The sequence below is a fragment of the Sylvia atricapilla genome, chromosome Z (assembly GCF_009819655.1).
Source record: "Sylvia atricapilla isolate bSylAtr1 chromosome Z, bSylAtr1.pri, whole genome shotgun sequence".
NCBI lineage: Eukaryota > Metazoa > Chordata > Aves > Passeriformes > Sylviidae > Sylvia > Sylvia atricapilla.
Genome location: NC_089174.1, coordinates 82,936,638 through 82,962,610, shown reverse-complemented (window position 1 = coordinate 82,962,610; position 25,973 = coordinate 82,936,638). Strand labels below are relative to the sequence as shown.

General features: G+C 39.8%; 2 protein-coding genes across 7 annotated transcripts in view; one reads left to right on the top strand and one right to left on the bottom strand.

Moving 5' to 3' along the window:
* CERT1 (ceramide transporter 1) overlaps positions 1-20,579 on the bottom strand; it is an 85,925-nt gene extending 65,346 nt beyond the window's left edge. The window contains exons 1-2 of one of the 3 annotated variants that reach the window (XM_066338535.1): positions 20,127-20,579; positions 15,954-16,088 (exon numbers count right to left, since the gene is read on the bottom strand). In XM_066338535.1, coding sequence (XP_066194632.1) covers positions 15,954-16,088; positions 20,127-20,222 — 231 coding nt within the window. In that variant the 5' untranslated portion in view covers positions 20,223-20,579. The remainder of the gene's footprint in view (positions 1-15,953; positions 16,089-20,126) is intronic. The other 2 variants (XM_066338533.1, XM_066338534.1) reach the window with 2 other exon arrangements.
* Positions 20,580-20,649: 70 nt separating this feature from the next.
* The window catches only part of POLK (DNA polymerase kappa), a 36,139-nt gene continuing 30,815 nt past the window's right edge, over positions 20,650-25,973 (top strand). For 2 of the 4 annotated variants that reach the window (XM_066338531.1, XM_066338525.1), the window contains exon 1: positions 21,314-21,400. The gene's annotated coding sequence lies outside the window, so the exon portion shown is untranslated. Of the gene's footprint in view, positions 20,824-21,313; positions 21,401-25,973 lie in introns of those variants that run through there. The other 2 variants (XM_066338527.1, XM_066338528.1) reach the window with 2 other exon arrangements.

Genomic DNA, 25,973 nt, shown 5'->3' with positions numbered 1-25,973 from the left:
TGCAGCCTCTGTCAAGACATATCCAGCTGCCATGATAGGGTTCTAAACAGGTTGCAGTGTGCTCATCTGTTCTGGTGCGACTGTCTGTACAGGTTACACAAAAAATACCTGCACAGTGCTCTCCTCTACAGGCTGCAGGGGATCTTGCTCTGTGGCTGGAGCACCTCTTCCTGCCCAGACATCTGCTTCTCACACTTTTCCTCACTTCTCCTTCTCACACCCTGCTGAGCAGGATTTTTGCCATTTACTTCTGTTTACCTTGAGATGTCACACAGTGGTTGTGGGGCTCAGCTGTGCCCTGCACTGTAGCTGACCATGTTCTGTGCAGGATAACCTGGAGTCTCCTCACAGAGTATTGCATGGCAGACCCCAGCAAGCTCATCAAGATCCTTCGGTCACTATGACTTATTTTTGAAGACACTTGGCTTTAGAACTATAAACACTGAAGTAATTAATTTTGCAAGGATTTTTAAAATATCAGTATCTATCCTGGATCTAAGTCTCAGGATAGAACAACTTCAAGACATTGCTTATAATGCATTTTATTAATAATGTCCCAACAGAAGTCCCAAAAGACATTATGAGTGCTAATTTCCCATATTTGCCCCCTGCTGCCCCACAAAAAGCCATGTAGATCCACAAATCTGGCAAATTAAGGTCTACCAAGAGTCACAACACAATTCTGGTTTCCCTTTCTTAGTTCTAAAATCCAGTCAAAACCTAATAGAAACACTGGACTACAGTATCTTGCCTTTCCTTCTTGGTATTCTTAAGCAGTAACAACTCACTTCTTAGCTACATTGACTAGCAGTATTCTTTTCACATTTATTTGTACTGTATTTTTTTTATGACAGTATAGGAAAACCTTATTACAAACAAGCAAGTAAATAAGACAGTTCTATATTTATTGAAAGTGACAAATTTTTAAGGGAAAAATATGAGATATCTAACTTCTTGCACACTAGCACATTAAAAAACTTTCTCATAACGGCATATTTGCACATGTAGAAAAAAAACTGACTAAGAAAATAGGTTTAAAAATATAAAGCCTATTAAATGTTTTTACGTTCTTTGTTACTACCCATATATTGCACTTCAGGTCATTAGTCAGAATATTTTCTACTCAAAATGCCTTTAAACACTTATTTTTCTTCTAAACAATGATCTTATCTTTTCAAAATCTAGTTTAAGTAAAGGTGAGTGAAAGCAGAATTTAAAATTAGTTTGTTAGCATAGCCTGCAAATTTAAAATTAGCTTGGTCTAATCCATTGCAAAGAAACTCTCTCATGGGAGAACTGTCCTTTAAAGTCTGGATCAAGTATACATTGCATGTTCCTTTAGCACTGAAACCACATTTAAAATTTGAAATTGCACACCTCAGGTGTAAACCTAGTCAATCTGGTTTTCTGCACACTTTCTGAATAGATTCAGGTGCAAAAGTAATCATATAAAAACAGTTTTCATATTTATTGGTGAGGAATTAACCTATCTTACAGGACAGTATCTTACAGCATATGATTTTTTAGATTAGTATTTTTTCAAATTATTTCTGTGTTAATGAAGTGGAATTAGAAAGTAGTATCAAGCCACGCTTCATTGGTTTAAATGTAAACATACTCCTGACACTGCTACTCTCAAGTGGCTACTGAAAAAACCAAATTACTTGTAATAGCAAGATCTAGAATATAACAAACATGCACTTCAAATGTCAGCTAAACGTTAGTCAGACATGGAATGGCACTGTGTTACCAGAACAAAGAAGGCAAGGCTGAAAGAGTTGTAAACCAGCATGTGCTTGCAGCCATCACCTTAAAAGATCTACTACTGACTACAGACACACGTAAAAGCTCCATGGATTAGTAAATTGGTATTAACAGATTTATATACACACAGAGAGAAATCAGGATATAACTAATGGGCCTGTCCTATTTAAACATAGTCTGAAGAGCTAACTACCTGTTGTGGAAGGGGAAGCACACACGTTATTGCTCTGGTGAGAACCAAGTCAAAGTGAATTCCCTGCAGACAAATTCATATGATACTTCTCAGGTTTCCAGCTGGAACAAAATATTTGCATTATCAGGAAGGAAGCCAAGCAATTCTGTATCAACTTTAGAAAATGCAGAAACACTGTTTGAGTCACTTTTTTTTAAAGTTTATTTTTACTGGACAGTCAAATATACAAGCAGGAATCACACTCTCACTGCTGCACTCCTAAAATAACTATTTGTATACTGATTAATTTAGTTGTACCTCACACAACATACTGCAGTGTGGCACAGGAGACCCAACACCCTCACATACACCAGCACCAACAGAACAACATGGATTTCACAAGAAAATAATGAGTAAATATCCAGAGAAGGTACTCTACCCTGAGAGAAAAGCCATGCTTCATAGCACTATATTGAGCTGACAGATAGAGTAGAACATTCTGGACTTAGATGCCTGGTGATGGGAGTGGAAATTCCAGTTCTAGGAAGTCAGTGACATTCCAGCTAGAACAGAGGCCTGATGTACCTGCAAAAGCACTACACAAGACTTAAGATTAGCTTGGTTTGAATCCAAACATAAGCAACTTAACACAGTACAACTGCATAAGCATTTCTATAAATGCAGTATTAACATTATTAGCAACAGGACTTATGCTAACTATGCAATTCCCAGTCCTGAGTTGATCTCATTACTTTGTTATGAAAATTGGATCTATGAACTAGACCTTGGAACCAGATGTCTCTTGCTACTGATACAAAATTTAAGCATGAGATATCAAAGACATTGAAACTATGGACACAGGTGAAAAGCCAGGGCCTCAGGACCATGAACAATTCCTTAAGGGTCAAATACTGGTCAGTGAAAACATGCAACCTCCACAGCTGGGAAAGCTGAAAAAGAGAACCTAAGAAAGAGCAACACTTGTTCTTAAAAGACAGCAACTTAAAAAGTTTTAAGAACATATAGATATACCATTTACAGTACAACCTCAGTTAAGTATCTGGAAAGCTGGAGTAGTAAATCCTGTTCCAACTAGTACTCTCAACTAAGGAATAATGGACTTCAGTTGAGAGGAAAGACACATCAATTCGATTTAAAAAGTGGTGAAGTTGGCCACACTATTTGATTGAATTCACCCTAACGAGAATTCAACAAGAACATGGGAAAACAGCAACTAAAGCGTATGTCTGAAGGAGGAGGCAAGAAGATAAACTGAGAGAAGAAGAAAATCAGCACTCAAGCAGTCATCTATGACCAACTATTTTGAATATATGAACAGAAAGGGCAGTTAAGCAAGCGACTTCAGGAAGCATCTAAAACAGCGATGGCCAGCTGCAGCAGCACAGTAAAGTATTCTGACTTTTTAACTTAGTATTCTGTGAATTCAAATCCAAAAGTGAGGTCTAATATTGTACACATCATCAACATAGTTGTTGAAAATGTCATTATCAGCTATCACAAGACACATCAGATAATCAGCAGCAAGTTGCCTAGGAGGACTGTTGAGCAACACCACATCCCTGGAGGGGGTGACATATGAACCAACCGCATTCATGAACAAGAAATTAACTATAAATCAATCTTATGAAAATGCACAGAAATTCAGATTGAGCAAGAATAAGGATTGCAAGTAGCATAGAAAAACTTGCTGAGCTATAAAATCATAGCTTTAATACCTAAAACACTGAAATTACTTAGAACTTGGTATACATCCGTGAGAAATACTCCACAGCATGAAACTGTTCCAATATACTGCTCCACAGGCATGAATTATGACCCTGAAGTGCATGTCAAATAATGGACAGTGCTAGAATTTAATTATCAAAATAAAAAAAAGTCATGTTGGGGTAATTATATTCTCACTGATAATAAGAAGATAGAAATACTGCTGGATTACAGCCCTAATTTCAAGAGTGTGGTAACACATAGATTATATTCAAGTACTAAAGACTAACGCTTCAGCAATATTAAGTAATGGTAAAATATCTGGTTAATGTACATTGTTGATATTTTTTTACATCTTAATCATTTTAGAACCTGCATTACAGTACAAAGAACAGCCTCACTGAGCTGATCTGGATGCATATTTTTCTATTTCTGGCTTAATTTCTCCAATACACACTACAGAAGAAACCATCCATTTCTCCACCACGCCAAATAATTGTTTTTTGCTTGACAAAAATATCAGCACTTTATAAAACTTCAGTATATACACACGTTTTCACTTCACATTAAGCCATCAATGGCTGGTTCAGATAACTCAGAGGCATACACAAATTTCTACAGAGGATGTGAATAACAAAACTAATTGTCCAGAAGAATCCTGGATTTCAAGCCATTTCCACATGCCACACCAGCAGCAGTCCAGTGTCATTATCTCCTAGGCATTTACTCCCTTTCCCTTCTTCTCTATCCTGTTGCTCTTTGGCATTTTCCTCTCCAGAACAAAATCACCTCAGGCCTTTCACATATGACTAAGTATTCCTGCACACATTTGCCTCTATTTGGAATATCCATCTCCCATTTAGCCAAAATCTCCCACCAGTCTAGACTTAAATACTTGATTGAGACACACACCAAAGCCTAACAGTACTATTTGCCACATGTCCTAAATAAACCCCAACCTAGTTAGGGCTTGTATTATTTCTTAGTTTACTCAGGTCATTTTTTTGGCAGCAACTAAGGCTGAGAAGGCACTTTTATCAAATTACAGAAAATTAATTATTCAATTAAATGCCCATCACATCATGCTATACCAGATTGTTTTCCAGCCTCAGACAGCTGGAAACAATATTTTCCCGAGCAATTAGCAATTATTTCAAATTTACTGCTGGTGTTTCTGCCCAGGGCACAGATCTATGGCTTGGGTTTTTAAATAAAAACTTTCACAAACTAAAACCTATCAGTTCTCATTCAACTTAACTAGCAACAAACTCAAGCAAATGTAACAGTAGATACAAACTGCAATTACAGCATTCTTTTCTCATAAGCAGGTATGTTAGCAAGATCAAACTTTGACACAGTAGCTAGAAACAAAAAAATCAGAACTTTCTTCTATACCAGTTCTATACCACATCAACTGTGTCCAAAATACTGTTAGATTTAACGTTGTATAAAGTGTAATCAATATACTCCTATTGTCAAAATGAATTTTTTAAAGTCTGTTTCACAAGACATGATTCTTCATGCCACTAAGAACATTTCTCTAGCACTGACCAATCTCCCTCAATTAAAAACACACATCTTTATTACAAAACTTAGAGATTTGTAGGGTTTGACATTCTTGTGAAAAAAACTCATAGAAAGGAAGGTCTTCCATGTTTTAATCGATGAATGCATGAAGCATTTTCTGTTAACTTTCCAGTGTATTTTTAAAAATCTCAATCTGTACTTCCTCTCACAAGTGCCCAATTATTAATCATGGTCAGCATCACTCTATAAATAAAACAGAAATACTACTAGAGTTAGGAAAAGCGGCTGTTCAACTAACAATATCTTTAAAAAGTGGAGTAAGCTTTTTATTTTTAGTGGTTGATTACAGGCTACAAACGTGTCAATCTCTCTTCAGACTATATATAAGTAAATGAAAAATTTAAAATTGAAAACTGCCAGTTTGGCTCTTTCACGTACAGTGTTCTTGTTCTTTTTGTAAATTGCAAGTAACATGTTTACATCTGTCCTAATTTATAAAATGAATATTTATTAAGTTCTTTACAACAACAATTTATTACTATTTAGCGAGGGAAAAAAGCTAAGACAATTCACTAAGCTGTCCCTTAAACAGAATTCCATTTTCTATCTTACTGCTTTTCTTGAGCTCCGGATATTCACAATAGATATTCAACCCCCAACATCTTTTAGAAGTTCATTCTAAAGCTAAATGGCTGGCTTGCAATTTCTATATTAATGTGAAATGTCATTACTGCCTTCATTAAGCAACTGTGCTTTCCAATTGCTGTTTCTGGAAGAAAAAGCCCCAACAAACTCATTTACTTGAAAGTATCTCCACTACGCAAACTGAATTGATTGCCCAGTCCTAGTTCAGGAATTTCCATAGAGCTGTCTAATTGTCTACTTAGAACACAATAAAAACAAAGTACACCAAAACCCTCAAACTAGAAACCAACAGCAAGTTTCTGTCACAGTACAGCTAGTCTGTAGATAAACAAATAAATCTGGATATAATAAGATAACAAACAAACAAGTCCCTACCTGAACAATCATAGGGCAGACCTACCCTCAAACAGAGACCTCAACCAGTCCCTTCCAACCCTAAATGCAGGTGTATCATTGCCCAGGGAGCTGGGTGGTGTTAAGATCCAGATCAATCAGTTGTCTAGATCTGGGAGTTTTAAATTTCCTGTATGAGAAGGTTCCAAACAATAGAACAGGCTTTTTGTGCTATGATCAAGAGGACCCAAGTCATAATTTCTGTCTCCATCCTAGGACCACATGTAAGACGTGGTGCCCCTGTGTGAGGGTGACAGCCTCACAGTCTTCCTGTGAGCACAGAGCATGGAGACAGCAGCCCATCAGGCTGTACAAAAGTATGGTGAAGAGCTGACCAAAACAGCATGAAGAGTAACCAGAGTGTGTGAGAAGAGCAGCCAAAGCAGCAAAATACTGGAAATAAACAGAGCACAAGCAGAGCTTGTCCAAACCAGCGGAAAAAGCTGAAAAAAACAGAGTATGCATGGAGAGCTGCCAAACCAGCAGTGAAAAACTGCAATAATACAGCAAGGAGAGCTGCTTGCAGTGGAAAGCCACCAAAAATCCAGATTCCTCTTTATAAATATCCCTTGTAAACAGAAAACGGTGCCGAAGAAATGAGAGGATGTTTTTCACTGGAAGAAAACCCCATCATCAAGGTATGGATTCTCTGTTTACCTAAAAGGAGAGCAAAGTACGCAGAGCAGGCGTTGCTAGCCCTGCTGGCGTGGTCTGGGAAGCACAGACTGAACATTATAAAACCCTATAAAATTGTTTTGGACTTGCTGGTGCAGCTGGAAGCCAAGTGGGACGTAGAGATGGCAGTAAAATGCTGTGGACACCACCCGCTGAAATACCCACCAGGGACATGGAGCAGGGCAGAGTGGCAGGTGAAAAACTGAGGGGGAACAGCCATGATTTGCCAGAGCTCCCCTGCCACCACTGGGTATAGTCTCAGAATGCCCAGGTCCACCCATTCCCCAGCTACAAGGACTATCTTTGGGCTCCACACCCCATAATGCACCACAGAGCCCGCCAAAAAACCCCAACATGGCATGTGCTTCAGACGCAGGTCACCCAAGATGGCAGAGAGTACACGGCCCTGGAGTCATTCATCCAAAATGGCAGAGCACAGGAGGCAGCCTGCAGGGGGAGAGATGCCATGCCAAGCATGCAAAAGCAGCAGCTGGAGTCACCCCTGCCGCGGCATTCAAGACTTCCTCTGGTGTGCCCACCAAAACCCGAAGGAAAAGGTGCTGTGTCACCAGAGGCTGGAAGAGAAGCCGGCAGCCCTGCCACTGTGCTGTCCTGGGGCCGTGCCTGCCCCACCACGCATGGCGCCACCGGTGCCTGGGGCTGCAGGCCGCCACATACAACTGCATCTGCAGCCGGGTCTCCAGAAACCTGGGAAAAACCAAGGCAGCCAGCACTGCAGTCCGTGCCCAAGAGAATGGGAGGCCCAGCCAGCACAAGGCGGCACCTGGGACCATGGACATTGAGCCGTACTGGCTGTGAGCAGCCCCAGATTCCAGCAGAGTGAAGCAGAGCCGCCCTCCACCGCTGACAGATCCTGTTGCCTGGCAACCACAACAGCAATGACATCGACCCTTTCTGCTCAGCCAGCAGAGCCTGTAAGTCTGCTGGGACTAGGGGAGCAGAACCAAAAGATGGCCCTCGATCCCCCAGTTTGGTTAACCTTGAGGGATGCCCCCAACAGAGTCATGGGAGAGCCCGCAGCACCATGTGCCACTGGCTGGAGCCAGGGCAGGCCCTTTCTAGCAACACATCCCCTCCCCATATTCCTTCTGTGGAGGTGCTGCAGCCGGGAAGGGGCATGCAGATCTGCGAAAATACAGTGCCACAACAGCAGCAGTGAGCCCACCATATCTAAAAGACACCTGTGACCGCATGGTGCTCTGAGCCAACCCCAACTGTGCCAAAAGGCACCACACCAAAAAGGTGCTTCATGGACACCACCCCTACGTTGGGACTGAGGATCTGGGCATGGGCAAAGCCCCTTCAGGGAGCCTAGCAAGCAGAAGGCAGCAGTGAAGGCAGCTGGGAGGCATGTGGGGCCATGGTGCCATGGGGACAGTTGTGATTGGGCTGTCTGGAAGAAATTGCCACTTGGCACAGCTGCCACGCAGCAGCAAAGGGTGGCCGCCCTCTCAACAAGCCCGGTGGGACATCAACAACTCCCTGCGTGTAGGCAGCAAAGCAGCAAGCCAAAGAACTTAACAGCACTGGCCAAGGCAATGCTGACAAAGGCAGCTCTGAGTTCCTACCCCACACACACAGCAGCATTTGCCCGAGAAAGCTCGGCTGCCCTCCAGTACAAAAGCAAAGCCCCACAAGCCAGCCTGCCTGCCACTGCTTTGACTCTGCCAAGGCCCTCATACCCTAAAAACTCTAAAAAGGTAATACTATATAGAAGAAAAGATCAGGGTAGTTTAATAGCCACTTCCTCAGAAGGAGAACTGCAGCACTGGCATATGCAAAAGTTGAAACTGACTCAGATAACTTATCTTTGTTAGCTAGTTCTTTTGCAGTTGGTGTGAAGGTGTCACACCAATGTTATGAATACGGACAACAGTTCGCCAAATCTGCCCTAAAGTTTATAGCACAATGCTTAGTGCATTCTGCAGGCATCTCATTTGCTCCATCAACCTGAAAAACAAAACCTGCTGTTTCAAATTTAAATTATCAAATGCTGTCAAGTGTTTGCAGCTATGAGCTAAACTTGTAGTTTGCCACAGCTAATTTGTAGAAATTTTCTGCCTTTACTATTCAAACAGCAATTCCTACACAATTTAAGGAATCAGCGCTGACATTATGCCTATGTTTCCACTATACCAAACCCCTAATTTAAGATTGCCTTTTATAAACAGAAGGTCCCGTAATAATTCTAATTAGTGAGATATCCTTTCAAGTAGAAATTAACTGATTATTTTTTCAAGGTGCTCTTTCTAGAAAACAAATTCCACCTTACATTTTCCCCTAACTTAGAAAGATTACTACTAGAATGAGAAACCCACCATAACTACATTTCATATTTAAAATACTAATCGCACATTCTTTCTATTTTTAAAATTTCTATTTTTAAACTAAAATATAACCATGACTTCTAATGTTGAGTTTTTACAATTAAATACACAGATGTTAATCATAGAACTAAAGCAGTTGCAGATACAAGACGTTTAAAATCATATGAGAAGGTATTTAACATACTAATATACTGATGTAACCTACTAATGACTCATACTGATACATGCAACATATTCATACAATATTTGTGGTAGTATTCACCTAGACTTCATCACCTAAAAGATTTCCTTGGTAAGATATAAAGGTGATACCTCTATTCCAACTACATTACTAATATTTCCCAGTTATGGATCTTCTATAAACAATTAACCTATATTGCAGAGATACTACCCTTTATTATTAATTTAGTCTACTCTGTCAGTATGGAGACTTAGCAACTTTTAGTGAGAGAAATCCCAAGGTTATAAGGAAAATGCTTATATGCCTTTCACTGCTTCATGGAGTTTTCTTTAACTTGTTAACTTTATTCCAAAGGTATTTTAGACAGCAAGATTAACATTTTGCATTTCATTTAAATAATGCTTATTAGTTTCTTTTAAGATTAGTCTACAACTAGCACCCAAGGATCATGACCAAGCAAAGAAACTTTCACAAGAGAAATTTGAAAGCTCCAAAACTATCTATAAAACCCTTGGAATGACTATTTACTTATGACTAGCTGAAAACTGGAAGAATCAAATGTTTTAAAGACATTATTAATACAAGGATGTGTCACTTTTAATCACATACAAAGATATGACCTGGAAAATCTAACTAAGGCAAAGAGATGTTTCCTTTAATAGTTCTAAATTGGCTTGTTTGTAACAAAAATGTAAATAATACTTTCAATGGAGTTGTATACATACCTATACAGTTACAGCTATCTATAAACTTCCCATATCATCATTGATTATTTAGCCAAGGATAGATGACAAAACCAGCTGTTCCATGAATTATTACTAAAAGATATCTTTTAGAGATATGATAGAGAAGCTCCACCCAGTCTAGGTCTTAGTCCTAGCCAGGGTAGGGCCTTAAGTGACTGAAAAAGTATCAAACCCAGGCATTTCTGTTCTAAAAATGAAAGCAAGTAACTTTGACTAGCTGATTTGGCTTTGCAAAAGCTGAGGCTCTTCCTTAGAGATAAACATAAAGGCCTCATCCAGAAATGGCTTTCTAATACCTCATTGTGAAAAGGAGGTTCCTTAGTAATAATAGACAAAAGTGAGAGTAAAGCATATAGGCAGTTATAAGTTTCACCTTGTTGATTCCATTCAAAAGTGCATATTTTTTCCTATTATAGTTGTTAAAACAAAGAAAGGGCAGAAGTGTGGGATGGATACACACCCTCCTCAAAGGTCTTGGATGTTCTCATATTTTTCTCATGTTTTTAAATAAATTCACAACATAACCTAGCAAAGCTGCCAGCTTGTTGGAAGCAGAAGATTGTCAATTGTAAGACAATTTACTCATCACCCTATTTGAACCCCAAAACTCAAATATTTAGAAAAGAGTGGTAAAAAATTAAATTTGATAAATTTTATTTAAATTGGATTTGAGTTAAATTGTTTATTATTTGTAGTGTTAAGTTGTAAAATTGTAACTCCATCTTAAAAACTTCTATTTCTGGCTACACTTGTAGTAGGTCCTGAATGTGAATGTCACAACTCCAGCGACACATGAGATATCTGTGTCATCATGCTGTCTTTGTCACCCTAATGGAAAGGCTCCTGCAGGAGATAACAGAGAACACTTTTATATTTTTTAATATAACCATAAGGGTGAATTGTCACAGTACAGCTAGTCTGTAGATAAACAGATAAATCTGGCTATAATAAGATACCAAATTTGACTCTCCTAGTTCGACAAACAAGTCCCTAGGTGAACAATCATTGGGCAGATTTAAACTCAGAGACCTCAACCAGTCCCTTCCAGTCCTAAATGCAGGTATATCATTGCCCAGGGAGCTGGGTGGTGTTAAGACCCAGATCAATCAGTTGTCTAGATCTGGGCGTTTTAAATTTCCTGTATGAGAAGGTTCCAAACAATAGAACAGGCTTTTTGTGCTATGATCAGGAGGACCCAAGTCATAATTTCTGTCTCCATCCTAGGACCACATGTAAGAAGTTTCCATACAGGCTGTGATATGCATATACATCATTGCAGTATAACCACCAAAGCCAAGGAAAACCACTGCATCACAGTTACTGCATCTGGTTTAGGCAACTAAAACCAAAAGGTTTTTCTACATCAAAAATATACACAGGAAAGGAACACCAATCACTGGAGAAAACCAACATGACAAATATAAAACTCCATCAGCAGTGTTAAGTTGTAACATAAGCTTCTGGAACTAGTCCTCTGTAAGCAGTCACCTCTAGGGACAAAAAGACCAAAGTTCACACATAACTGAGCTTAAGCAATCATAAAATCATTACATTTCTCTAAACATTTTTCAAGATCCTGCATAGGGATCCATGCAGAAGAGTTACTCCAACCAGGCAAAATCCCTAGAATGCATCAAGTAAACACTTGGTTATTAAGAATTCTATAATGAGATTTGAAAATCTATTAATATAAATTTCTACCATGATTAAATTAGTGTTGGCCTTCCTCTCAGATTGCCTGAGGTGGGGTTACAGCACACCATGTTATTCTTGATTTATCATGCTGTAACTACATGAATTAGTACAAGTCACTCTGTACTACAGTGGTGATGGCACTACAACAGACACAGTAATCAAAGTAAAGACAGTACAAGCTTATGGACCAGGTTGCCTAAAAGCTGGACTTCCAGATCTACAGGGCACTTTTTCTTCTTTTCATAACAGACCCTAGACCTTCCAACACCAAAACCATGCCCCAGGGATCCACACTTACAGGACTGCCATGAACGTCCATTCTTAACCTTGTGCACAGAATTTCCCACTGGAAGTTTGACTTCAAGAATGAAAGAACTACAAAGCTTTAAAATAAAGAAGGGTATCCTTAATAAAGACCAAATGGCACTGGCTACCATTAACAGCAGTAACTCAGTATGACCAGGCTAGATTAATATAACAAAGCTTAAGTTTGTCCATATATGAACTCTTTACAATATGCATAATTTCATCTCATCCACTTGTCACATAGCAGAACTTTAATCATCAGTTTCAGTCTCCAGCCTGTTATAAACCAATTAAACATCTTTGAGGTGTTTTGTCTTATGTGAATAAAAGTAAGTCAGTTAGCATCATACATTGACTTTCATCATCCTTCCCCAAACTTAGTTCATATGGCCAGCTGTATGTTCATATGGCCATTACTTGATTTAATTCAGTGAGTATACAATAAATAATCATCCTTTGTTCCTCTATTCCAGAGAAATCAGCTTTTTTCAGTACCAGTAATCCAATCAGATCCCATATTTCTCATTCAACGAATGGTCACTGTCACATGGCCATACCTGTTCTGGATGTATGACAATATAATTCTGCACTTGAAACACACAAAAAAGCTTTGCTAATAAGCATGAATTTAATTAGTATTCTTTCATCAAATAAAGGGAAGAGATGAGTGTCTTACAAAATACCCCTGTAAAATTATCTCTCAATCCCTGCCCTGTGCAATACGAATGATAAAACAAGAGCAGAAGCAACTGGGTTTCTGCATACAACATTTATATCTCAATACTACAACTTAAAATTAGACTCATCTTCATTGCTGAAAGTACAGTAAGACTACTCAGTGACAGCAACTTTCCAAATTAGTGCCTATATATTAACAAAATGTGGTCATTCTATAACAGTAGAATTAATTATGCACAGAAAATCATTACATTCCCCATCAAATTCAAACATGCATACCTAATTCAAGGGCCTAAAAAAGCTTTACAAAAATCCAGCCACCCTTTCCTACACGAGAACACTACAGGCAGGAACAGCATCTCACACTACAGAAAAATTTACTGAAATACAGGTTAAGATACAAGTAGTTAATACATCTGACTCTAGATCAGCAAGATAAAGGGAAACTGAACTTACAGTATAGTAAGATTCTTGAAAAGATTCTTACAGTAGTCAAGATTCTTGAAAAAATATTAAATACCTCAACTACATCAAATCAGTGCAACTGAACATTAAGCCAATAAGAAAGTTGACAATCCCATCTGACCAAATTAATCACAAATCATTCAATAAACAATAAGCTCCACTGACAGTAAAGGTAGTTTTTACACATTATCATTTCAACACTTACTTTAGCAGCTACTGCTGTTTTCCTATGCATTTAAATACATGCTGGAAAGCTTATAATTACTGAAGAAGTTACAGGGATACAAAAGTAAAGATCAACTATGTACCTCAGGAAGAATATCTTAAACATTTATCTTTGAGCATAATCAATTTTCAATTGAAAACTTAAGTTAAAAAAAATACAGTATGCAATTTGCTACTAAACAACTATCAAACCAGAAGCATAGATGGCAAAACTCTGGCTTAAAAGTATAACCTCTGAAAAACAAAGAATAATTACAAGACAGTTTCAAAAGTATATTTCTATATCCCAGAGACTTTAAATGATCCAACAGTATTCCTCAACTTCTAAAATTTCCACAACAATAATTTTAATTGCAACTAGATATAACTAATGGGAACTTACTGGCTTTCAGGGATACCATCTATCAACTGAACTGTCAAATACCATTCACAAAGCATGAGCCTGAACAAAAACGGAACTAAAATATCAGACTAAGCTTCAGATGCTTTTAATTCTTTCTCCATGTATTCAAGATGTTCAAGAACTTAAAATCAGATGCACCAATTCAACTCCAAATTACCAGATCTAACAAGTGTCAGAGAAAAAATGTTACCTGTAAGAAGTTCCAGTGTTACATGCACCCTAGTCTGAAGACATGCTCTCCAGCTTTCCTTTGTAAACTGCAAAGTACCAAAAACATTCCAGCAGCAATGGCAGTACCATAACCTCACTCCACCACCACCACTGGAAGGGATTCAGGCTGCTGAGATTCGCTGTACAGCATGCCTGCAGATGCCCTTTGGCTACATCCTTGCCAGCACCTTCCTGTCTCTGCCTGGCTGGCATACTAAGCTCTCACCTCTTGAGAAATTTCTGAAGTTCTGATGACAGGCTCTACAGATTGCCACAGATACATCTCACTGAGAACTCCTAAAGACTGTCATATATAATAAATTCCTGATTAAGCCACATCTTGAGGAAGTTTTAGAAGTGCAAACAGTTTAAAAAAATAGCTTAAATACTTTACATGATCTGTTTAAATGTTTAGATATCTACAATACTTGCCAGACATCTAAATGTAAAAATTTCCTTTTCTTCACAAGCTTTTCTTCAAAAAACACCCAGCTAATGTAATGTAATCTATCCAGTCTTTTTTTTTTCTCCAAACCATGAGGTGTTTAATAAAATTCTATTTGTAAGCCGATTATTAGTAAGGAAGAATACTTCTCATTCGTCATCCTTAAAACAGCTTGAAAAAATTCCACATATTTGGTGGAATAAGAACATACAAGCTAAGATTTAACATTACTACTTTAGGAATTTGTGTGCTAAATGAAAATCTGGCTATTTTATTCTAAATCACATAACTAGACAAACAATTTAATGGTATTGCAGAAAGACTACATCATGCTTTTTGACACATTAGCCTTAATGTGCACTGTAATTCCAAAAGCCAAAAAAACAGATTTTTTTTTTCTTTTATCTTCTAAGGCAAATTCATCTTTTTAAGATTTCAAAGAGTCATAAAGGTTGGGAAAAAAAAATCCAATGTTATCAAGTCCAACCATCAACTCAGCACCACCACATTCACCATCAAATCATGCCACCAAATGCCATATCCACGCTTTTTTGACACTGGCAGGGATGGTAACTCCACCTCTACCCTGGGCATCCTGTTTCAATGTTTTACAGCCCCTTCTAGGAAGCCTTTTACTGTGTAATCTAAACCTCCCCTGAGACTACCTGAGGGTATTTACTCTGATCCTTCCACTTCTTATCTGGAAGAAGAGACTGAAATACAACTTGCTACAACCTCCTTTCAGGTAATTGTAGAGGGCAATAAGGTCCCCCCTCAGCCTCCTCTTCTCCTCATTAAGCAACCTCAGCCCTCTCAGCCACTCCTCATAACACTTACTCATTTATATATAGGCTCTTTATTCTTACCAGTCTATTCCAGACCTCCTTCCAGCATTTGACAAAAACAGCAACACACTAACTTGTTCAGAGAAAAAAAGCGCAGAGAAGAAAGTTTTTGTTTGGAAACCTACAGAGCTGTGTTCAGAAAGTCAAAGAATCACTACCTTCTTTCTGGAGCAAAGACTGTGAAGAATTTTATCTCCTCTGGGAAGCTGGTCTGGGGTCTTAAATTAACTCACAGAAAAAACTTTCCTGCCTTCAGAGCAGACACACACAAAACCCACCCACAAAACCCTCTAATGTAAGAAATGAAAAGTTGTTTGCCAAAGCCACAAATTAAAAGTTTGATTTTTTACTACAAATTCCTTGCTCTTCCTCACAGTGTTCCACTGATGCCAGTGTGATAAGCAGATGACTTAAAAGAATTTGCCATACCCTTGTTTGCTTCCACCAGATACAAATACATGGCACCTCAGATCATGAATGATGGCAATAATAAAATTGTACTTACAGTAATCTCAGCCTTGCTCAGACAGATAGAGCCTCTGCAGCCATACTCTGTTTCATCTTCAGACTTGTAATAACTGAGGGTGTTGCTTTTCAGAACTACCCATCGATCCTGCCACCCATGAATGTAGTTGGTCCACTGCAAAAAAAATTTCCAAAGATCAGCCAATGGAAAGACATCAATAAAAAAAGAATGATGGATATTTTCTGGGCTTTTGAGCACCTGAAGAAAAAGGCAACTTATTGTTACAAGTCCTTCCAAACCAGAAGTTTTTTCTGCTCAGAGCTCCTTGAAGAATTTTACAAACTCCTAAAGCAACTAAAAAGCAGTTCTTTTGAAGGATCAATAAGACAACAGATGCCCGGACTGCAACTGCACTGCCAAGGCCAGTTACAACAAAGGCAATGAACATGCTGATAACACAAATTGAAGAAAACAGGAGAGGGGAAAAAAAATCAAATATTAATGACTAAGGTAGTTAATTTAATATCTGCAGCTAGGCTGAAAGACAAGAGCAGAACATAGAATAATTTATTTTATATAAAACATGATATGAAGTTCTCGTCATATAAATACAAACATGCCATTATCCCACAGCACAGTAAATAACTATTGTAGTGCCTAGAGGACTCAGTGCTTTACTAATTTAATACTGCCCATAAATATTGCTTTAGGATTTAATTCTAACTACTTTCACTAAGAAGATACTTGGTTATCAGCAGACATCCAATCATGTTTTTGCTATTCAGATTTTTCTAGGGACTTCACATTCACACACTGAATAAAACCAATATTCCAGGAACAAATTCTGGATTAATTCTAGAGAGATCTAGCAAGAAGTGACTAATAGTTCTGACATACTATTCTTATATTTGCAACATATTTCTGACTGCAGTTTGTAGAATATGAACTTCATAGAATCATCCGACACTGACAGAAAATCAGGACTGTCCTACAATTCTGACAATATACTGAAATTTATTAATCACAGTGCAAATATTGTAAATCTGGTAAAAATAGAAACAAAAGCATTGAAATCAACCTTATCATGCAAGCAGTTCTTTGATTTTGACAAATGTTCTTTGATGAAAAAGTCTGTTTAACATTTAAATCTATCCATCATTCATCATTTTGTATCTAAAAAAGTGAGGGGGAAAGTCAACAAACAGTCCCATTCCCACTTCGTACTACCTACATTAGTTAACACATACTCCATAATGACATATCAGCTTTAGTGTTGGAGTCCAGGGCATTCCTCTGGGCACCCTGGAAGGCCACAGACCTCAGCAGAGAGGTTTGGGATCTGTACAAATGAGTCTTGGAGCTATACAGGGGGATAATAGACCCTGGCACAGAGCCCATGAGGACACTGCCTTGGACTTCTGTCCATGGGAACGGCTTCCAACACTGAGAGAAGAATTACAAACCACAAAGATGTGAAAACGGTAGTTTAGTTTAGGATGAAAAATTATGTAGTTTTGAGTTTTTAGAATATAGGTACATGGGGGACAAGATGGAGGATTTAGGGTGGTGCCCCTGAGTTCTTCCTTCTTCTCCCCTGGCCTCCATCTCCTGGGGATGGTGGCACACAGTAGTTTAAGAGGATTGGGTCAGAGTAGAGTTGACTCCTTTAGTACAGGTGATAGGTATTGGAACATAACTGTAAACAGGTGATACAACATTTTCTGTATACAGAGGCTGTGACTTCCCACTGCAGGGGGAGACACCTTGTGTCCTAGCTGCTGTTCAGATCTCAGCTGGGCACGGAAAACATTGTGACATATGAAATAATAAACAACACGGGAAATTGAGACATATGAAATAATAAACAACATGGGAAATTGAGAAAACAAGTCGTTGAAGACTCCGCTTCTTTCTTGCGACCTGGCTCAAGGTTTTCAGAGGCAAAGACTTTAACCACCATAATCTCAAGCACAGAAAGCCAAACCCAAAACTTTACTAATAAGATAATGAGGTCTAAGGAAAAAAAAATTATTGCTGATAAATTCTTAACAATTTTCAAGACCCTGATTGGATCTTTAAAAAAAAAAAAAAAAAAAGCCCTTTTTCATCTCTTAATTGCTAAATACAGCATTTCTTAAAGAAAGCCTCAAGTGTTCTTAGTGCATGAAGTGGTAGCACAAGAGGTCATACAGGTGTATAATTATTTCCTGCCTCCCTCTCTTCCTATCTCTCATGTTCCCAACTCCTCCCAGGATGTGAAAGGCAGAGTCCAAAGTTATCTTGGGGGGTAAAAAAAAAAGCAAGGAAAAGGACCTTCCTTCTCTGAAAAAGTTAACAGAAACACATACAGCAATGAATCTTGCATCTGCTGTTGCAATCAAAGCTTGCTGTTGCAATCCAAATGTGCCATGAGTTAAGAGACTCCTTTAAGTACACTTGGGTAGGCACAAGGTTTTGGTAGAGAAAAGACCAGTGTTTTCCCAAGCACCTAGATTCTTGTGCTTCCTGAAAGCCTCTTCCACTGAAGTTCTTTCTTTGTATCCACCTTAAAATCGCTAGCAGGAAATACAATGGAAAAAAGTCTAGAGTTTCAAAACATTTCAAACGACCAGCAGGATATACTTCTAACAAGTTTCTCTTACCAAATTACTCCATTTCCGTCACAGCTTTTCTTTTTACTGAAGGGCAGAACTACTGAAACAACTATGCACTCAGTGAACTGCAGCCTACTCCTATGATTTTAGAACTTAACTATACATAGTAAGTTATTAAAACCAGATTATTTCCTTGGTAGAAAGTTCAGTACGCTACCATTCCATTTTAATTAGTTTACCTCAGTAATTACTGAGGTATCAACTAACAAAAGGTAACCCTACCCCTCAAACATATTCATTGTGACAGGTTTCACCATACTTGACTATTCAGATTAAATTCCAGGTTCTCATGGGAAAGACTACATGGGACTATGCTACACTCAGCATAATCATCCAGAAAAGTAAAAAGCATTCATATACCTCAGCTAGAATGTCTGAAGCCATGGCTTCACCACTGAGAAAGAGCACCTGGACTTTGTATTTAATCTGCTAACATAAAAATGAATGGCATCCTACAAATTACTTCCCATCTAACGACAGAAGCATCTCATCCAAGGAAAACTTTGCTGTGAAAATAACACAAACAAAACAGCAAAAATACACCAAACAAGAATCTCTTATTGCAACTGCTCTAACACCCTCTCACATCCATTTCATTCCCTCCTTCCTCCATCCACTATTAGATAGGATCTTACAAATTAAAGCAGAGATCCTTCTCTTTTTCTAACCATTCCTCTTCTCTCTGGGGTGAGAAACATTTTCAGGCTGGCAGGGGTTCAGAGAGTCCCCAACAAGAGCGTGAACTCAGTTACGGCTATTTTCTACACATTCAGGGCAGTGTAAGACCTCTGTATCCCGTGCCTCTTACGTTGCCTTGTGCCTAGCCTTACCGCGTAGGACAGGAAAAAGAAATACAAAACACAGTGCATTAATCTCACAGATATTGCAACGTTACTCTGAACATACTTTCTGTAATTAAAAAAATAAAATATCTGTATAAAAACGAAGCAATTCAACATTCTACTCCGAATTACTTCTGAAAATAAAATTTCCCAGTATAAACCCACACATGCTCGGAAGTCACCCAATTTTCAGCGACAAAACAGAAAATAACTACGGTTATTTTTAAAGAGGGAAACAAGCCATATAGCCATTTTCCTTTTCCGCTCCTCCCGTTATCTCTCGCCGCAGGAGTATTTCATTGCCCTGTTTTGATACTCCATGCCGTGCCTGCTCCGGAGGGAAGACACGGAGGTGCCTGCGGGAGCTCCGGGGCAGCGGCGGGACACGCGGGCCCGGCGCCGCTCCGGCCGGAGCCCGGGGCGCGGGGGGTGACGCCCTCCCGGCGAGCGGCCGGCGGGCTCGGGGGGCGGCGGGCACGGCGGCTGTGCCGGAGGAAAGGCTGCCCCCGGCCGCGGGGGAAGCGGGGCTGAGGGAGGGGGCGCCCGGCGCCACCGCGGCTCCGCCTGGCAGCGGCTCCGCCGTCAGGTGGCGGTGCCCCGGCCGTGCCAGCGCCGCCCGGCCCCCCCGCCAGCGGGCCCCTCGGCCCGAGCCCCCGGCGCTGACAGCGGGGAGGGCGGGGGCGGCAGGGCGCAGGGACGGGCTAAGGGCGGCTCACCTTGCTGAGCACCCCGCAGAGCTCAACAGGCAGCCCGAGCTCGGTCTCGGGGTCCTCCTCGGAGCCGGAGGAATTCCAGCTCTGGTTGTCCGACATGGAGACCGAAGCCGCAGTCACCGCCGAGCTGGGAAACAGCCGGAGCGGCCCCCGCCCACAGCAGCCTTCTTCTGCCGACGGGACCGGAGCGCCGGGCTCTACTCGAGCGGGAGCCGCCACCGAGCGCCGCCCGCCGCTGCCAGCGACCGGCCGGCGACCAGGCTCGCAGCCTCGGGCTCCCGTCGCCGCGGCCCCGCAGACCCCGCCCGCGGCCAGAGCCACAACACCGGGACAGCGAGGGGAGGCGGGGCGAGCGCGCGTCCGCCTGCCGGGCACCCGCTCAGCGCGCTCCCGCCGCCGCCATCTTATGTTAGGCGGGCGGGCTGTTCCGCCATCCACGAACACCCCGCCCCGCCGCGGTGCCCGACGGGAGTTGTAGTCCTGCCCCGCGCGACGGCGAGTCCTGGCGCCATTGCCCATCGGTCATGCTGGGAGTTGTAGTCTCACTCCGGCGGTGCACGACCGCCATCTTAGTTTCGTCGTTCCTGTGGCGGCGGCGGCGCCGGTGGGTCTCGCCTCAGTGCCCCCAGGTGAGGGGAACTGCGCTACCAAGGGCGACGGTACTGCCCGGGGCGATGTTTGCTCTGTCTTTTGTGCAGAGGTATTTGCTTTATCTTTAGCGAGGCGTAGCGTCTCTCCGGCTCCGCTTGCTTTCAGTGGGGGAGGAGATGTAGCCTCTCTTCCTCCCAGCAAACCGGCGGGACTCGAGGGAAGAATGGGGGGGAATGTTGAGGGGGGTGAGCGCCAAACTTTTCCCTAATCAAAGATGGTGGAGGCGGCGGGAAGGGGCGGGAGATGCTTCCGTCTGTGGGTGAGAGGACAGGGGAGGGCGATCCATCGGGAGCCATCCGTGTTCTGCTTCCCCGGCCGTGCCCAGAGGTGGAATGGGAATGATGGGTCGGCGCTCGGCTGCCAGGTACTGCGGGGCTCCTGTCTTCCATTCATTACACTGCTTTCGTAGCCTAGGGAACGAAACGGTAATATTTTTTTTCCTTCAGATTTAGTCTGAAATACGTGCCTTCGTTGATGTTTATGGGTAGAGATATTTTCCTAGAATAAAAAAAAAACCAAACAAAAAACAACCCCACCCCGAAAACACAAAAAAACTCCCCCCACTCTTGCACCTGTCACTTCACGATTTGTGAACAGCGGATATAGTGGTTTGGGAAAGACTTAAGGTTTATACTAGTTCATCTCCTTTCTCCTTATTTCTTGGGCGGGGAAAAAGTGTGTTCAAGAATGTTGGTAGAGGAAATTTCGGGTTGAGAAGATACACTTCTGCTATTGTTGCAAAAGCAATGCTGCACAATTCTCTTTTCTCTGACTTCTTTCTTAGGACAAATCATTGTGTGGTTTTTCTGTTAGGCTGTTTGAAAGTTTCCATCGAGGGTTTTTGTTTGTTAGTTTGTTTGTTTGAAAGAGCATTGACACATCTACTTATATACTCTATATAGAGCAGTTTAAAGTTAAATAATATTCATACCTTCTCAAAGTCTCAGATATAAAGATATTTACACTGAATGCAGAACTGAGAATTCAGACGCCCCTAAACTATTATAAATAAAAAATAGTCATAGACATCGTAATATTTGTGTGATCACTGCAATGTGCAGGAAAAAAAACTTTTACAGAAGTATCCTGTGGGTGCTACCTTAGACAATTTACTAATATATAAAAAGTTGCCAAAAACTAATGTTCTTTGATTCACTACGTGTTTGAGAAGAGATGAAGTGCATTTTTTTCTCCTTAGCATTGTGTTTGTCAAGCAAACTTGGCAAGTATTGATATGTATGAGAATAATTTATATTCTCTGCAATGTGCTGTTGAAGTTAGTTGGCGTCAACTGTAAAGCCAGTTGAGTTTTTCCGGTTAAATTCTGAATTAACTTATTTTCAGGAGGAGTTTAAGCTGAAGAGACATGTCTGAGCAAGTCCTTGTGACAGTGGCATGTACACAGACATTCCCTGTCACGCTTTTGATCTGAGACTATTCACCTAGTTACAGAGGAAGCTTGCTTTTTCATTTCCCCCTCCAGAACACTGAGCCAATCAAGTGTTATAAACTAAAAATGTGATTTCTTCAGGCTGTTCAACAAACATATCCGTACTTTATAGAGAGAGTATTTGTTGTATTTATTAATTGTGGCTAGCATTTTACAAACTTCATATGAAAAATGTTGAATGCTAAAAGATTTACTTTTTCAGCTTTTCATATAATGAAACAATAATATAATTTCATATAGTTGGCTATGCTAGGTAATAGATTTTTGTTTACATCTGCCACATGCTCCTCATGTATCTTTGTTTTTCAACGTAGTGTCACCAGCTTATATTCTTCCAAAAGCTGTATTGCAATTGTGAGTAACTTATGTAAATCACCCCTTCTTTCCAATGTTCTGACTGTTTTTTAAAAACACATTATACTGTCTGTTACTCTTAATGAGGTAAGGCCGTACCTTTACCAGCAAACATAGGGTGCAGTGGGAGTAGATTTGTAAAGCAGAGATTTGGTGCTGAGGACTTGAAGTTCTTCTTACACACGTTTTGAGAGGTGGGTTTTTTTCAGAGTACAGTAGTTTGATCCCTTGGAGGGCACCTACATTAACAATTGTCATTTAGCAGGTGTGATCTGTGCAGCCTTCCAGTTATGTATGGTTCAAAAAGAGTCAGGTTTCCCTGTGCCAAGACCAATCTAGGATGCAAACTGAAGCATAGGAAATGTAGAAAAGCATACTGATACCCAGATACACTCTCACTCATTTCTAGCTCCTTCTGTACATTTTCTGCTGAACCTTTATTTTGTGCTTCGTTGCTGTGCTTGTTTTTTCATAGCAGGGGCCTCTATCATCAGCCTGTGCCCCTTCTAGTGTCTTAGGGGTTGCAAGGAGTTTGAAAATTACTGTTTTAAGTGGAAATAGTCATCAACTTTTTAAAAACAGTGGAATAGATAACGTTCTGTATTGCTGATATACTGTACTACTTTACTACTTGTAGTACAGAAATGGGGAGTGTTGGGTTTTATTTCCTGGGATGTCAGTCATAATAAGCCCTGTAAAGTGGGTAACTTTATAAATACTTTTATTTTTTTCTTCTCCCTTTTTGTATATCCTTTTTCCACTGACGTACCTTCTATTTTAGGATGTTCATTTTATGTTTTTAAAACAGAATCTCCATCACTTTCTAGTGTGTTCATGCTTACCATTATGTTTGTTCTGAAATTTAAGACTGTTTTTCTTAGGAGGTTCCTTAAAGGAGCTTTGTTATGCCACAGCATATTCCCTAGGCTCAGAAATACTAATGATTCAGGTGCTTTATTCTAAAACAATTAGAATAAAAAATTCTCTCTCTCCAAATCACCATATTAGACTTTTATTTCTAAGTAAAAAAACCCAACCAAACAAATAATATATGAATCTGTTGGCACTAAACATGTGTGTAGAAGCCAGGCTGCAGATAACTATACTACCTCTAGTGTAATTTTTACTGATGACTGTTCAGTTCCTTCATCATTTTCTTTATAGATTAAACTGCCTAAACCCTTTGTTTGCAGTAACCTAGAAGTGCAAGGAAAACTTAGTTAAAGATGTGGAATAAATCTTGGAGTTAAAAAAGTCCTTTAAAATACTGAACAGAGGCAGAAGAGGATACCATGGTTCTCTGCCCTTTGAATAAACTTAAATGTTCTAAGGACTTGAGGATTTTTTGATAGAGAAACTGAAAGTAGAATTCAGCAAAGAATTGCATTGTCTCTTGCCTACAGAAAATTGATAGGGGATGAGTATTCCACTTGTTTTACCTGTGTTACTCTTAACATAAGCAAAAATTATTCAGACAGTTTGGTGAATGGCATAAAATATTTTGATGTTTATTTATGGACATTGTCAGAAGCAGTCTCTGTACTTTCAGTGTGAATTATTTCATGTTTAAAGGGATGGAATTGTCTGTAATTTGTTACATCTTAAAGTCAGTGAGTGTACAGAAGATGTAATTCTAGGACCTTGTTTTTTCAGGGCTAATTCCAGGTGCTTGTATAGAATCTCTGTTTTTGTAAAATGCTGAGTCAGATGCTACTTTAAAAATAGTCTCATTTCATATGTATCAGCTTGACATTTTGAATTTTCACTTCCGTGAGTTCTGGCCCAATTTTCTGTTCAGTATTAATTTATCACGTGCTCTGGCTTATTACATTTGTAAAGACACTACATCTTTATTGGAAGATTCCTTTTTCTAATGAACATGTTTGTGTTATATTTTGAGAGAGAGAATAGTGGAACAGTAGTTTGGACACACCATCTGGGGATCTTTGTGGTTAACACCATGTATGTTAAATGTATGCGTATTAAATGCTGACAACACTGTTGTGCACTTCTCTCTGCCAGTTCTTTTCTTGTAAATCACTACAGGATTAGAACTGACAGGCAAGACGTCTTCTCAGGGTTATTCAGAAACCAAATCACTTGTAAAAATCAACCCCCATGTGGCTAGGAAAAATCAACCATATATATAGAGGGACTGTGTAATGTGCTTCCTTGAAGATGTCTTTGGTGATTATTTGCCTGCTGAGAAAGAGACTTCAGAGCAACTGACACTTAAATCATTATTAGAGGAGCATGTTTTCACAGGAAATGAGAGTTAAGAGTTTGCTAAATTTGATCCAGTCAGACAGAATATTTCCTTGCCAAATGAATGCTTACAGAGGACAGGTGCACTTCTTTTCTGAAAGTATGCAATATTCATGGTTTATATGCATATATATTCTCTCAGGCACATAGTGTGATTTGGCTTGTCCTGTGCAAGGCCAGGAGCTGGACTTAAGTGTTCACTGTGGGTCCCTTCCAACTCAGGATGTTTAGGATTAATACAATGTTACTGTTTAGGAGTAACATCCTTATCCAAGTAATGGATAAATCATGTAATATGAAATCATTGCTGGAGTTTGAAGTGTGACCTTTGAAATAGCAGAAATGTTGAGAATACTCTAGCGGGGTTGAATTTTCCTAGTTTGTTGAATTTATGTTTATTATTATCTTAGAAGTTCAGGAAATAAAGCAATGCATTTATGGGAAACCTGTTGTTCAAAGGGACTAACTAAGGGTACATGATTTTCTTTACCAACATGGGTTAGATGGATTTTAGTTACATGTGTTGCATGCCCAGCGTGGATGAAGATACTTCTCTGGCTGGAGTGGACTAAGAAGTGTAGCTATATGGCTACAAATTCAATCTAAATTAGCAATTGGAGTAAAACCCAAATGTTGTACATTAAAATTGCTTATTTATATGAGTTTTGGCCTTACTGGGAAGATCTCATGTAGTCTTTCTTATTTATTACATATGGTATTGTTTCACTACCCAGAAACTTTGTTTTGAGGTGGCTTCCAGCTGTAATTATTTCCGGTGCAAAGGAGACATTGAAAAGGTTTGGAATGAGAGTTACTCTTGGATCAGTTCTGCATGGCTTTTTTGTTCTGTGTATCACTTCTCAGGTAATGGTCAGTGCCTGGCAAAAAGTAATGAAGTAGAGAAATAATTCAAGCTTACTTGTGAAGTATAGTCTTTGATACAAGTGAATTTCATTTTTCTTACAGATTATCCCCATTCATTTATAGCAGAGTGTAAGAGTTTTCCACATCCCTTGTCAAAACAATTTTCCTTAGATTGGTTGGTTGGTTTGTTTCACTTTATTGTTTGAAGTTACTGTTTGTAGTTGGTTGGTTATTTTAATTTATTGCACTTCGTAGTTGGTTTGTCT